We start from the raw sequence: 12,879 nt of genomic DNA on the forward strand, positions 1-12,879 counted from the left end.
CCGGGGTTCAATTCCCCGTCGAGGAGTTTTTTTTGCTTTCTGCATCAGTTGTAAGATGAATACAGTTGTCAGGACAGAGGTCTTTCGTTTTAGCCAGAACGATTGCGAACAGGACGCGATACGCGGGTTGTGGGCGGTGTGTGGCGTCGAGGGTCGCAACGTCATGCACAGCTGAGAAACGCAGGATGTGAACGACGGCTTGCTGCAGCAGCGACACCATAGAATCAAGCAGAGGAGCTGGAATCTTATTATCAAATCTACCGCAGGCTATGCGCAAACGTCAAACGACAGACAATCTCAGGAATAGTAAAACACATTCCCCTCCATCAGCCTTCGTGCAGTCCTCGTTACTACGCATCGATCTACCGCAAGGCCTTCTTCTTCGTCACGAGCCCACACTTCTACCTCCATGATTCCACTGCCATGCTGTATGCGAACGGTGCGTTGAATCTTTTGGCCATCAATGATAGGGCCTTCTGAGGCATCCGTAGTCGACGGACTCGGCGTTCTCCTGGGTGTTGGCATGCCCTCCAGACCCGAATCCCGATTCGAAACACGGTGCGCAACGGTCCCCTCCTTGATGGCGGCATATGCCAGAGTAACACCACCCGTCAGTTGCAAACTCGGATGAGGCTTTCCCATGCTGTAAGCCTGTACTCGAATATCTGCCGAATCTCTGTGACTACCAACTGGCGGCGAAAGATACGCCAGCTTCGGAGTCCCTCTAACCAGACCGGCGGCCTCGACTGTGCTGGCAAGTCCCATCCGTACAGCTCCTTGCCTCCGGATGGCCTCGGCGACTTCGATGGATAGGGGAAAGTCTGGGGACTGTGTTTTGACTTCCGCGGGTAGACTCTGAGCATCAACAAGAACGAAAGGATTCGCAGAGTCGATGAGAGTCACGTCCACCACAAAGTCACCAACAGAAGCCACTTCCTCTACGAGGATCCTTTCAAATCGATTTCCGCTGGGGAAGAGCTTGCCCGTCATGCTGCCCACCGGCTCGACGAAAGCAACCTTGATCTCGCTGCCGGGTCCCTTGACGCCTGGGATGAGGCAATCCCCATCCTCCTCCGCGTTTCCGTCTTGGTCAACGTAGACCGTTTCCACAATGAGTTTCGATGTGTTGGTATTGAATATCCGCACGTCGACTACCCGAGAACCAGGCATCATACTAACCAATCTCTCTTGCACGGCAAAAGGACCAACCCCTGAGCAGATGTTGCCGCAGTTCCCGCTGAGATCAACAGTCTCGCTTCCGACGGCCACTTGGACAAAGGTGTACTCGACGTCCACGCCTGGCCTGGTGGACGGTGACACCACGGCAACTTTGGAGGTCACGCTGCTTCCCCCTCCAACACCGTCGATTTGGCGGGCATCGTTGTATTTGGATCCCATGGCTGCGAGGAGTGGAGTAGCCCATTCTGCTTCAGATGGCGGCAGATGAGACCGGTGGATGAAGAGGCCTTTTGATGTACCTGCTCGCATCAGGACCGCGGGAAGGGAGTGCCTTACCCGGCGTTTCGTGGTTGCTGGTGTTTTCGCCATGATTGGGATAGTGAAGGGGATATGAACTGGGAAGGATGGCGGTAAGGTAGGATACGAGAGCTGATGAAGGAACCTCCGAGATCCAACAAGTGTGTTGTTGACTATAACATTGAAGGGCATTGGTGAGACTATAACAACCAGTCTTATACCACCTCTCTTGGATGGAAAGGGTTTGTGAGCTTAAGAAGGTCTGGGTAAAACGGTGTTTGCCATCGAGATAACCTCGCTATTACACGCGAGCACTGAACATTAATAAAGTCTCTGCTGTCTTTGCCGTCATCGCGTCGGGGTGAGGTCGTGTCAGTGGCGCATAGCCGCGGGAGTGAAGGTCTCCCGCGGGATCGAGAAGCACCACTCCCGCCTGTACAATCAAAACAGTGGAGCGTCAACACTTTGCGCCCGGATAAAGAGTCGGTTCATGATTGCAACAGATATCGCACCCGGTAAAGGTGAGAGCATCCTCCCGAGTAGATCAAGAGAACATGCTATCCAAAGCGGATCCGTTGAAGCCAAAGAGTAAGTCATCAAAGGAGGCCGGACCGCCATCTCCTTCTGGCACCCCCTGGAACCAGGCTGGGTTGCCACCAAAACCCGAGGGACCAAAGCTGGAAGCTTGGTTACACGCGGGCTGTGGGACTTGTTGAAAATGAACATCTGCTTGTGCCGGATCCGTTGAAGCTGCGTTAGGATCTTGACCTCTTGCAAAACTCTGAATGATCCCATCGATATCCGACCACCCTAATGGAGGTGTCTCGTTCCCGGGTGCTGTCTGAGGCGCATGGCTCTGAAATACTTGAGGCAGGCTATTTGAGCCTTCGGCATTGTCCTGAGTGGTGGCCATGGCTAAACGCGCTCTTTTGCTGGCTTGTATGCGGTTCCTCGGCTGTGTGCTTTGTTGCTCACCGAGACTAACACCAAGTCTCGCCATCAAGCCTTCGACTATTGTTTTGGCCCTCCTGACAGCCCAGTTTGTTTCTTGATTCTCACGGAACACTGACATGCAAGTTTCCAGACGTTCTCGAGCCTCCGATTCCGTGCTTCTTTTGGCAGCTATTCGTACGTGAATCGTTGCCGCAACGTACGTGGCATACGAGATCAAATATGGCGCATGACGAACGGAGAATACCCTATCGTAGACCCGAAGAACGCTCACTATACTGTCGGCCGCAGACGCACAAGTGATGAACGAGTTGACAGAGATGGAGCGAGACGTGTTGTAAAGATGGCCATCAGCTACGAACGGGCGATTGAGAAGGATGGTAAGAACATGGTACATGGCGCTGAGTAGAAGTCAGTCGATCATTATTTCTCAAAAAAGTATTCCATAGACTCACTGCAAACTAAGGACATGCGGTGGCGGCACAGCGTCATTGCTTTTTGGATCAAAGATAAGATGTGCTGGGAGTGCATCCTTCCAAGTTGCCAACTTCGAGCTCAAGGTCTGTAACATTGTGGAAAGCTCCGCAGCACTCTTGTCGAATGCCCTCTCCGTGTAGATGCAACTCAGTATATCGCTCATGACGACTGAGAGACGACACAGATACGTGAATGTCGACACACTATAGGCGGGCGAACCAGGATAGTTAGTGGCGTCGGTAGAGTAGGCAAACGGCTTCCAGTTCTCAAACTCTTCAAATGTGTCGAGGAACTTGATCGGTACCAGGGTGTCAGACTCTTTCAGGGATGCTGGACGCCCTTGATACAAACTCTGGATCTTGTCGACAACTCAAAATGGCGTCAGTATGCCTAAGCTTACTGAGATAATCCAAGTGCTCCTTACCGAATGCCCCCCAGAAGACCCGTCGTCGTATCTCTAGATCCTCATCGGAAAATTTGCGTGTTACACCAAGGCCTGGAGCATCTACATGCATGCCCAGGTCTATGATCATTCGGAATGCCAAACCAGCATACAACCAAGCCGCGCTTCTCTCATCCCCTAGCGCAAACAGCGAGTTCGTCATCACCAGCAAAGCTTGAATCGTTGTAATATCACTACTATCAAGCGCATCACCGAGTAATTTGCGCACACGCTCGCGAAAAGCCCAGCCGGCAGTACGAACATCATTGGGGTCCCTCCGTACCTCTCTTCGGGGGCTGAACTTGGAAGCCCCAAAGTAGATGGCGTTCAAGAGTATCTTGGAGAAGTATGGCCCATGACAGGCCATATCTCGCATGAATGCGGGTCGATAGGTGAGCAAGAATGAGTGATGCTGGCGATTCCAGTGCAGGGACAAGAGATGCATGCCAAGCTCTGGGTCCACGCCGTCAAAATCGAGCGTTCCCGCTCGATGATTGAACTCTTCAAGTTGACCTACGTACTGTTAGAGGCCAGACTTGTTGTACGAGGCTCTGGAGAATGCAACCCACGTTGTTTGGCTGTCTCTGCAACCAGGCCTTTCTCGATCCAGTCATCTGGCATCCGGGGGCGCAGATCAGCTACCGAGAATCGCTCCTGGGGATTCTCCTCGAATAATGCACTGGTGCGGCCATGGTAGCTCGAAACTCCATTTGCGGATACCACGATACGAGATACATCCCCGCGATGGGAAGATGCCCGTTCCGCTGAGTTCTCCGGGCGTTCTGTCCTGGTAAGCCGGGGTGAAGGGGTAGAAGGATCGTGGTCATCGGGGTTTGGTGAGCGCGCGGCGTCGTTGCGATCCGCGGGAGTGTCATTGCGTACACTACCATCCCGGACACTTGTCGGGGTGTGGGTTTCCCGTCTCGTGCCCCTCAAAGCATCTCTTTGGCGCTCGGCATGACGTCGTGTTGGTGTTGAGTGCAGTGTACTTGCGTCAGGGCTAGCCAGAGGCTCATAGACACAGTCTTTGCCATACGTCTTGCAATTAGCACACGTAGGCTGTTCGTTATTGCACTTGATCTGGAAGGCGATTAGACATCTCTACGGCGCTGTGAAGTTGAGAGTGACGAACTTTGCGCCGTCGGCAGAACGAGCATGCTTCGACGGCCCGCCTTCGGGGACGTCCGGAAGCCGTGGTGGCATTACCTGATTTCGGACCCATAGTGAGATGAGCGGGAATTGAGGAGTAAAGCAGTATCCGTGGATGGCTTGCTGGTGGACTCGAGAATGTTTGCTCCGGGGTGCTGTGGTTTTGGAAGAAAGCGAGCACGGGAAGCTTGCCGCGGGAAGAAGGTGACCTTGGAGTTACCAAGTCTGGACGGGCCGCGGGCTCGGGAAGGATTCTAATTGGCCGGGCTGGAGCATCGGCAGCCGTCTGCAAGTCCGTCTTCTTCCCGCGGGATCTCCAGAGTCGCCCTTGTCAAGAATGAACAAGGGGTCGGGAGGATCACAATCTGTGAGTGCGTTTTGTTTGAGTAACCAGAGTCATCTGGTGTTATCTTCCAATTGATAGAGATACTCGCCTTTCGTCATCGAAGCCGTGAACAACACCTCATGCGACCAGTCATCATCCCAACGCTTTCACCCACTTGATATTTTCATGTCTTTTCTTTTCTGCGTGGTTCGGTGACTTCTCCTCAATAAACTTCGAAGAAATTTATTCGATCGTTACTAGAGGTATTGAAGTTTCAAACAAACCATGGCATCTATCACTTCGACTGCTTCACCTGGCGGTGTCACCCTTACCACGACCCCGCCGCATAAGAAGTCTAAGTTAGCTGTTAAGCCCACAACGTCGCCAGGAGTATCTCTAATCTCGGGCGGCATTGCTGGAGCTGTTGAAGCTGCAACTACAGTAAGTGTTTTCAGGCTGCTTTGGTGCAGTCCTTATCATTACTCACGCTTACTTCAACCCCGCCCCAAAGTATCCCTTCGAGTTCGCAAAGACGAGAGCGCAGCTCCACTCGACAGGTGCCAAAAACCCATTCGCAGTACTGCTCCAAGTTGCTCGACAGGATGGGCCGAGAGCCATCTACACAGGCTGCTCAACACTGATCATTGTGAGACTTCTATGTTTGCTTCGCTGCGCAGTATGCTCACCCTCCATCCTTAGGGAACGACGTTCAAAGCCGGAGTACGCTTCCTGTCATTTGACTCTATCAGGAACTCCTTGATGGACGATGAGGGTCGCCTGACTCCGGCAAGGGGTATTCTAGCTGGTATGATTGCCGGATTTGTAGAAAGTGTTGTAGCGGTAACACCAACTGAGAGAGTGAAAACAGCACTGTAAGTATGATCAGCAACTCCCAAAATCAGATACACCTTGATTCAAGAACATTGATTTCGAGTGCTCGACTAATCAAAATAACAGCATTGACGATGCAAAGTCTGGTGCACGAAAGTACGCCGGTGGAACGAACGCTCTGGTCACGATGGTGAGAGAGCATGGATTCGCAGAGGTCTATCGAGGTCTCGTTTCTACTACTTTGAAGCAATCCGCCACCTCAGCGGTACGCATGGGATCATACAATGTGATCAGGGAACAGTCTAAGCAACATGGCTTACCGAACAACTCACTGATCACTTTTGGATCAGGGTCGGTTGCTGGCATTGTCACTGTCTATGCTACACAACCTTTCGACACTATCAAGACTAGAGCGCAGTCAGCTCGAGGGGCTGGAACACTGGAAGCGCTCCGTATGGTGCTTTCGGAAAGAGGCTTAAGGGGCCTGTGGAGTGGAAGCACCATGAGACTTGGTCGTCTGATTCTGAGTGGAGGAATTGTCTTCACTGTATACGAGAAAGTATCTGGCCTGTTAAGCCGTTGAGAAATCTCGGCGTGGCAAATCAAGGAATTCTGTAGGATTTCGCACCAGTTCTCTCCGTGTTATTATCAAAAGCACGCAGTCCTTGGACGAGTAGCAGCCCCACTGAAATGCAAGAAGTCTTCGAAAGCTGTGCTTCTTGACCAAACTCAACTTGCCTCAGCACATCCGAATCATGTCAATGTTTGCCTCACAAAATCCTGGCTAGGTCTGACACAGGCTTGTGTTTGTGTTGAAAATTTCCGTTTTCCCCAGATTCAAACCATTAGACTAGTTCAGGGCTACTAAAGGCAAGCGGGGCATTGGTTCCGGATAGGCGAGTCTGACGCAGCTGCATAAGAGCAGAGATGATGAAGTGGCGACAGAGAAGACGGGAAGAGTGGTGAACTGGACGTGGCCTGAGGAATTTTCGGCATCTCAGGAAACACTTCACATCGCTAGCATCTGTTCCGTGAAAGTAGCCTGCTGCGCCCACTCGACTGCCCGACCTCCCGCGGGAGCAGGCTGCTTACTCCCGTTCCCGTCTCACCCTAGTACGGATCCATGAACGATGTCGACGCGGGGTAGTCTGGAGTCCCCGGATTGCCAAGCTTCCCGGACAAGCTCATGGATAGATGAGCTCGCCAGTCTAAGTCGTATAAGTATAAAACAATGTCACAGGCTGGAGAGCTGAGTGGGAGTAGGAAGTCAAGACTCAAAGATATCAACCACGCTTATAAGCAATTTCAAGCTTCCACAGACTTGGATTTGACTCACTACTCAAGAGAACTACCATGATCTCCAACGATGAAGGTCGAGCGGTGGTAGAATGTGCTGGCAAAGATGCCACAAAATTTGAAGAGCTTGAAGACCCCACCAAGTCTTCTGATCCCTCCGTGGGGAAGCTTAGCCAGCAATACGACATAACTCCCAGAGATATCCAGAGCCGTTTCGAACATCTTCGTGAGTTAAGCGAAATCGATATGACAAGACTCAATAAGAGCGTTGTACGAAAGATTGATATGAGGATGATGCCTTGTATAACGCTCATGTTTCTCATGAGGCAAGTCAACCCCAGATGACGAGGTGTTCATTGCTAACACGAAATCAACTTTCCAGTTATCTCGACCGCATCAATGTTTCCAACGCAAGACTCAGTGGGATGCAGGATAACCTACATATGTCAGACACCATGTGGAACTTGGGCATCTCAACTTTTTACATCGGTTATCTTGTTGGACAATTACCTGGCAACTTGTGGTTGGCTAAGGCAAATCCAAGATGGTTTCTACCCTCGACGATGGTGGCCTGGGGAGCGGCAACTATCTGCACTCCCGCCCTCAAAAGGTCAGTGAGAAACGCAGAGAGCACAAGTTCTATGGAGTTTACTGACTCTCATCTAGTGGTGCCGGCTTCGCCGCTCTGCGCTTCTTCACCGGTCTGGCTGAAGCGCCGTTCTTTCCGGGAATCACACTGAGTAAGTGCAATATCTACCCCGATGGTCAGCTTTTGATCAGTGCTGACACGGGGTAGTGACTTCCTCCTGGTACACCAAGGAGGAGAGTCCTCTCAGAATGGCCATCTGGCACGCGGGAAACACCATATCCAACATCATCTCAGGCTTCCTTGCGGCAGGAATTCTCACTACAATGGGTGGTGTCTCGGGTCTGTATTCCTGGCAGTGGTTCTTTCTCATTGAAGGCATCGTGACGTTCCTGGTGGCTTTCTCTGCCTACGTTCTCCTCCCAGACTGGCCCCACAACACGCGGTTTCTGACTCCTGAGGAGAGAGAGATGGCGCAGTACCGTATCCTGTGCTCCAATGGAGGCAAAGAGGAAGCTGCCGGAGGCACTTGGGATGGTCTCAGAGATGCTGTCAAAGACCCTTTCACCTGGATCTTCTGCCTGTTGCATTTCTCCCTGGTCACTGCCCAAAGTTTTAAAGACTTCTTCCCTTCGGTAAGCTCTCTGACTCCCCAGCTGTCAGAGTTCATTCCAGGGTTCTCATGACTGACCATGTCTAGATCGTTAACACCTTTGACTTTGGCGAACTCACAACGTACTTCATTCAAGCTCCCCCGTATGCGTTCGCATTTGTGTTTGCATATGCTGTTGCCTGGTCGTCAGGTCGGAATCAAGAGTCTTTCTGGCACATCGTCCTACCTATCATTGGGAGTGCGGCTGGCTGTGCAGTCCTGATCTCAACCATGAACATTGGAGCTCGCTACTTTGGACTTTTCCTCCTTATTTCCGGCACATACAACGGTCTCAACCTGCAGCTGTCGTGGGAAACAACTGTCGTTCCAGCCCCTCGGAGCAAGAAGGCCGCACTCATCGCAATCGCCAACTGTATCAGCCAGGTCAGTCACTGGTTCAGTCCATACTTCTGGCCGCGTTCGCAGGAACCCTTCTACAGACTAGGCGGCGGTCTTGTACTGGTGGGTTGTGCTCTGGTTGTAACGTCAGCTGGCTTGGCGAAGTGGCGTGCGATCCGTCTGAATAAGAAACTGGATGAAGCTGAGGGTTACTCCGAGAACTCGGGGGTCGAAAGGGGTTGGAGATTTGCGTACTGACAAGGCCATGAGATTACGAGCGAGTCGATATAGATTGCTGTCGTCTCGCTACATGTGTGCTCAGAGGGGTTTCGGATATACACTACTCCAGTATCAATTTCTAGATAGAATTGGGCACTGCACCCATCTACTGGTTTATACTCAAATGCGTCTGCTGAACGATAGTGCCTCTGAAGCTCACGCTGTACTTGGTGCACGAGTCTACCGCGATGCCTTGACCAACCTATGTCACAATAGGTGGCAGTTCTGAGGACTTGGTAAAATCACAGGTCAGCGGGAATGCAGTGTTGGAGACCGCCAAGTGCAGCGATCGTTGACCATGCAGGGGTTCGGCAGAACTAGGCAGGATGTCATCCCAACTGAGATTACCGTCGTATTAGCTGCATCGTGTTTGCGTACAGTCGCCTAAAGCACCTCCACCTCTTGTTTTCGCTCTGATCATCCACCCATCAGGCCATGAAATACCACAGCCGTAAGCCATGTGGCTCATCGACACCACGAGTCTGAAGCTTCATGCTTTCATGCCTCCAGACCTCCCACCGTACGCCATACTATCTCATACCTGGGGATCCGGAGAAGTGACCTTCCAGGAGCTTGCAGGTCTAAATACTGCCAAAGAAAAAGCCGGCTACACCAAAATCCGGAAGACATGCGAGCTCGCCAGGCAGAATGGTCTGGAGTGGGCATGGGTGGACACCTGCTGTATCGACAAATCCTCAAGTGCCGAACTCTCGGAGGCGATCAACTCAATGTTCGAGTGGTACGAGCTTTCAGCCATCTGCTTTGCTCATCTCGCGGACCTACCCGTTGAGTCTCCCACGCTATGGATGTTCGAGTCTGGCATATACAAGCGCGCGTGTCGCTGGTTCGAACGCGGGTGGACCCTTCAAGAGCTCATTGCGCCCAAGACGCTCGAGTTCTTCGACTGCGAATGGAACTCGCGCGGCTTCAAGACCGACAGCGCCGTCCTGCGACAATTGTCAGCGATGACGGGGATACATGGCAAGACTGCCCGAGTACTCAAAAACAGCGCGGCAATCACCGAAGTTTGCATTGCGGAGAGAATGTCTTGGGCGTCAAAGAGGCGGACAACCCGGGTCGAAGACATAGCCTACTGCCTGCTCGGTCTCTTTCGCGTGAACATGCCCTTGCTCTATGGAGAGGGGTCGCGAGCTTTCATGCGACTTCAGGAAGAAATTCTTAAGAACAGCACTGACATGTCTCTCTTCTGTTGGACCGCGCCCCAGGAAGCCTCGCAGCAGTACCGCGGGTTGCTAGCCCGCCATCCATCGGAATTTGCGTCATGGTACGATACAGAATCTACCTCGCGAAAGTCCATCAGCTGGGCCATGTGCGAGCAAGAGAAGGAATTCTCATCGACCAACAAGGGGATCCGAATGGATGCAACTTTGGCGAGTTTCTTTGTTCATGGCGAGAACAGAACGTGTCTAAGATGTACGCTTTTCCCAGACGACTATGTCGTCTTCATACCGCTACGATACCACCGGGACAACATCTACGTTAGAGAACTTCCTACTACGATCATCCCTTCACGTACGACACGGCACGAGCAGGAAACGATATACATCGCCAAGGACGTGGATGAGCGTATGTCGATCAATCTGCAGGCCAAGATGGCGGAGACTCTGAGCATCGACAGGTCCCTACTTCCGGCCAACTTCTCGTTGGAGATGATGGAGACCTGGCCCAAGAACTTGTGGCAGTCACAGAGACAGCATTATGCCCTGCCCGGATCAAAGCTATTTACTTGCATCACTTCATACAGCGTCAATTTTAAAACTGTCAAGGTCGGTGAGGTGTGTCTTATTTGCCAGCGACATTCTTCTGCTCTACAGCCTTTACGTTACGCCTTGATCCCTTTACAAGAAGCAACCGGCCGTGCCGGCATTATGTCGCAGATAAGAGATCACGAGAGCAGTGGTGCCCGAGGGCAACCCACTGAAGCCTTTAGTTTGATGGAGCAATTCATCATTGATGGCCGTCAGGCAGTGGACCTTTCGCACGGGAATCTCAGCTTCTCACTCTTCGTAACGCGATACTCCGAGACCGAGGAGAGCAACGACAAACTGTATTTGAAGGTCACTTCTTTCCAGGACCTTCTTCATCCACTGCCTATCAGGAAATCGAAGACCATATCGATCAGCGATGGCAAGGGCCCCGGTCATCGCCTCGAACGTGCTCCTCAAATCGGAGGGGATGGCGCCGTAGTACAGCCACCGAAACCATGCGACATAGCGGAAGCGGAGCGGGAGAACTCTGGATAACTCAGAGTGGGTATATTTACCATTAACACATCGCTTCTTTTGAAGCACGAACTCTCTCGTACGATGCCCTGCTCTTCTGCATGCTATCACTCTAGCATGACAGCCATCCAGACCATCATCCCGAATTCATCGATCCCCTCGCACCACTTTGCGACTCGGGCTACCAGCTGGTCCTCCTGGCTTCGATCTTCAGAGTCCGCCCCCAAAGCCCGTCTAGCCTTTCGAAGATCCTGGATGCTCAGAACCTTTTCATCGCACGACTCGGCTCGTAGCCTCCTGTATCGTGCACGCCACTCGTCACTGGACACGGCTTCCCACAAATCTCTGCCGGAGGGCAGTGGCAGGAGACTATAGCCACCGCAATCCGCCGGTTCCTCTGCGTTCAGATCCACGTCCATCAAAAGCTCAATGCCAAATAGAAGGCAGATTGTCCTGCGGTCCCTTGCTATTAGCGAAACTTATCAGATTGACTCAGTCTCTCGAAACCCACCTCCTGGTACTCTCACGAAGAATCCAGCCTCGACGATCTAGACTTAGCTTGCTGATCAGGTCGAGTTCGTAATTCAGGGTCAGGTGCAGCGACCTGGCTAGCAGCTGCTCTGGTTAGCAATAGCACTTGGCTATCTCCTGGCTTCTTACATTGGGTACCACTAGTAGCGCTTTGATGTTGCTTTCTTGTATTGATTGGAGGTCATTTGCCTGAAGCAGCAGATATATCACCACGGCCTGGAGAGCGTGTAACATCTGTTCGCTGTTATAAGAAGAATGCTGTTCAACCTCATGTTAACTAGTGAGATGACAACTCGTGGCAAAGCGCTGACCTCTCACCTCTTGCCTGATCCTGCCTACTTCACTGTATATACTCCTCCAAACAAAAGCCGCGCTTCCCGGAGTCCTCTGATAAAAGCTTTGCACGAGGTTGCAGCAGATGGCTAGCGGCTCTGGAAGACACTGGTGAAGCTCCTTGCCACAACATCCAGCTATTGACTCAGATCCGTCAATGGCGCAGGGTGTGAATATGAAAGGCGGCATCCGGCCACCTTTGATCATCATCCTGGGATAAGATAAGATCTGGCCGAGGAGGACTCTGGCTGTGAAGCATGTTGCCACCGTTTTAGTAATTCGCGGGACGAGGGGTTTGTCTTGATAGAATGGCCGGAGTTTCCTTGCCGGACAATCCCTGAAAGTCCTGTGTAACTGGATTTCACTTGAAGGATTTTCGTGATCTTGATATTCCGTGTCATCCATGACGCCTAAATCACCAAGGTCCTCTGGTCCGAATAGGCTCGAGTTACTTCGCTGCCACGGAACTCCGGCACCGCCAAGCACCGCCTGGCGAAGTTGAGGCGAGTCGAAGCTCAAGGAGAAGGGATTTGGACTTAGGAGTTGTCTCTGTAAAATAGGGTCAGAGTCTAAAGGGATCGTCGCAATTTCCGTTGACAAGAGGTTCGACCAGTCCATCGACGGTTCACGTTCGGGCCGCGGGTGGTCCCCCGGAAGCAGGCCGTCTCTCTCGATGCGGATCAGTGACTCCTTGCCATTGGGAAGCTGATCAAGTGCTCCGTGAACACCGCGGTCAGCGATTGTTTCGGCCGGACGCAGTGATCGGTATCCAGCTGATTGCTTGGGGACGTGGTCGTATCTACACCTCAAATCCCTTTCCTCACAGCGCCGGCATGGTGTCCCGAGCGAACACCTCGCCTTACTGGTCCGGCACAGAACGCAAGACTTTTTCCTGCTGGCAGCCAATGTCATCTCGAGTAAAACGCCAGAGATATGAATTGAATCAACCATTAAGCAAAATGACGAGGT

At 52.1% G+C, this 12,879-nt stretch overlaps 6 protein-coding genes across 6 annotated transcripts; 3 read left to right on the forward strand and 3 right to left on the reverse strand.

Moving 5' to 3' along the window:
• Window positions 1-297: 297 nt before the first annotated feature.
• On the reverse strand, window positions 298-1,548 carry CPAR01_06608 (uncharacterized protein; the record flags this gene model as incomplete). Its single annotated transcript, XM_060490880.1, has 1 exon — window positions 298-1,548. The coding sequence occupies one exon, from the start codon at window positions 1,546-1,548 to the stop codon at window positions 298-300; it is 1,251 nt and encodes a 416-aa protein (XP_060349754.1).
• A 472-nt stretch (window positions 1,549-2,020) lies between these two features.
• On the reverse strand, window positions 2,021-4,820 carry CPAR01_06609 (fungal specific transcription factor domain-containing protein; the record flags this gene model as incomplete). Its single annotated transcript, XM_060490881.1, has 5 exons — window positions 2,021-2,828; window positions 2,883-3,273; window positions 3,329-3,859; window positions 3,916-4,426; window positions 4,479-4,820. Coding segments are annotated over 5 exons (2,583 nt in total), but the record flags the coding sequence as incomplete, so codon positions are not given.
• Window positions 4,821-5,105: 285 nt separating this feature from the next.
• Window positions 5,106-6,234, forward strand: CPAR01_06610 (uncharacterized protein; the record flags this gene model as incomplete). The annotated part of the gene is made up of 4 exons (XM_060490882.1): window positions 5,106-5,261; window positions 5,332-5,466; window positions 5,520-5,692; window positions 5,778-6,234. The coding sequence occupies 4 exons, from the start codon at window positions 5,106-5,108 to the stop codon at window positions 6,232-6,234; spliced, it is 921 nt and encodes a 306-aa protein (XP_060349756.1).
• Window positions 6,235-7,004: 770 nt separating this feature from the next.
• CPAR01_06611 (major facilitator superfamily transporter) lies at window positions 7,005-8,782 on the forward strand (the record flags this gene model as incomplete). The annotated part of the gene is made up of 5 exons (XM_060490883.1): window positions 7,005-7,173; window positions 7,398-7,557; window positions 7,614-7,687; window positions 7,744-8,168; window positions 8,234-8,782. 5 exons carry the CDS (start codon window positions 7,005-7,007, stop codon window positions 8,780-8,782), a joined length of 1,377 nt encoding a protein of 458 aa, XP_060349757.1.
• Window positions 8,783-9,261: 479 nt separating this feature from the next.
• On the forward strand, window positions 9,262-11,067 carry CPAR01_06612 (HET domain-containing protein; the record flags this gene model as incomplete). The annotated part of the gene is made up of 1 exon (XM_060490884.1): window positions 9,262-11,067. The coding sequence occupies one exon, from the start codon at window positions 9,262-9,264 to the stop codon at window positions 11,065-11,067; it is 1,806 nt and encodes a 601-aa protein (XP_060349758.1).
• An 86-nt stretch (window positions 11,068-11,153) lies between these two features.
• Window positions 11,154-12,822, reverse strand: CPAR01_06613 (uncharacterized protein; the record flags this gene model as incomplete). The annotated part of the gene is made up of 3 exons (XM_060490885.1): window positions 11,154-11,499; window positions 11,558-11,666; window positions 11,931-12,822. The coding sequence occupies 3 exons, from the start codon at window positions 12,820-12,822 to the stop codon at window positions 11,154-11,156; spliced, it is 1,347 nt and encodes a 448-aa protein (XP_060349759.1).
• Between the last annotated feature and the right edge of the window lie 57 nt (window positions 12,823-12,879).

Source organism: Colletotrichum paranaense, assembly GCF_030867605.1.
Source record: "Colletotrichum paranaense strain IMI 384185 chromosome Unknown Scaffold_5.1, whole genome shotgun sequence".
NCBI classification, from domain to species: Eukaryota; Fungi; Ascomycota; class Sordariomycetes; order Glomerellales; family Glomerellaceae; genus Colletotrichum; species Colletotrichum paranaense.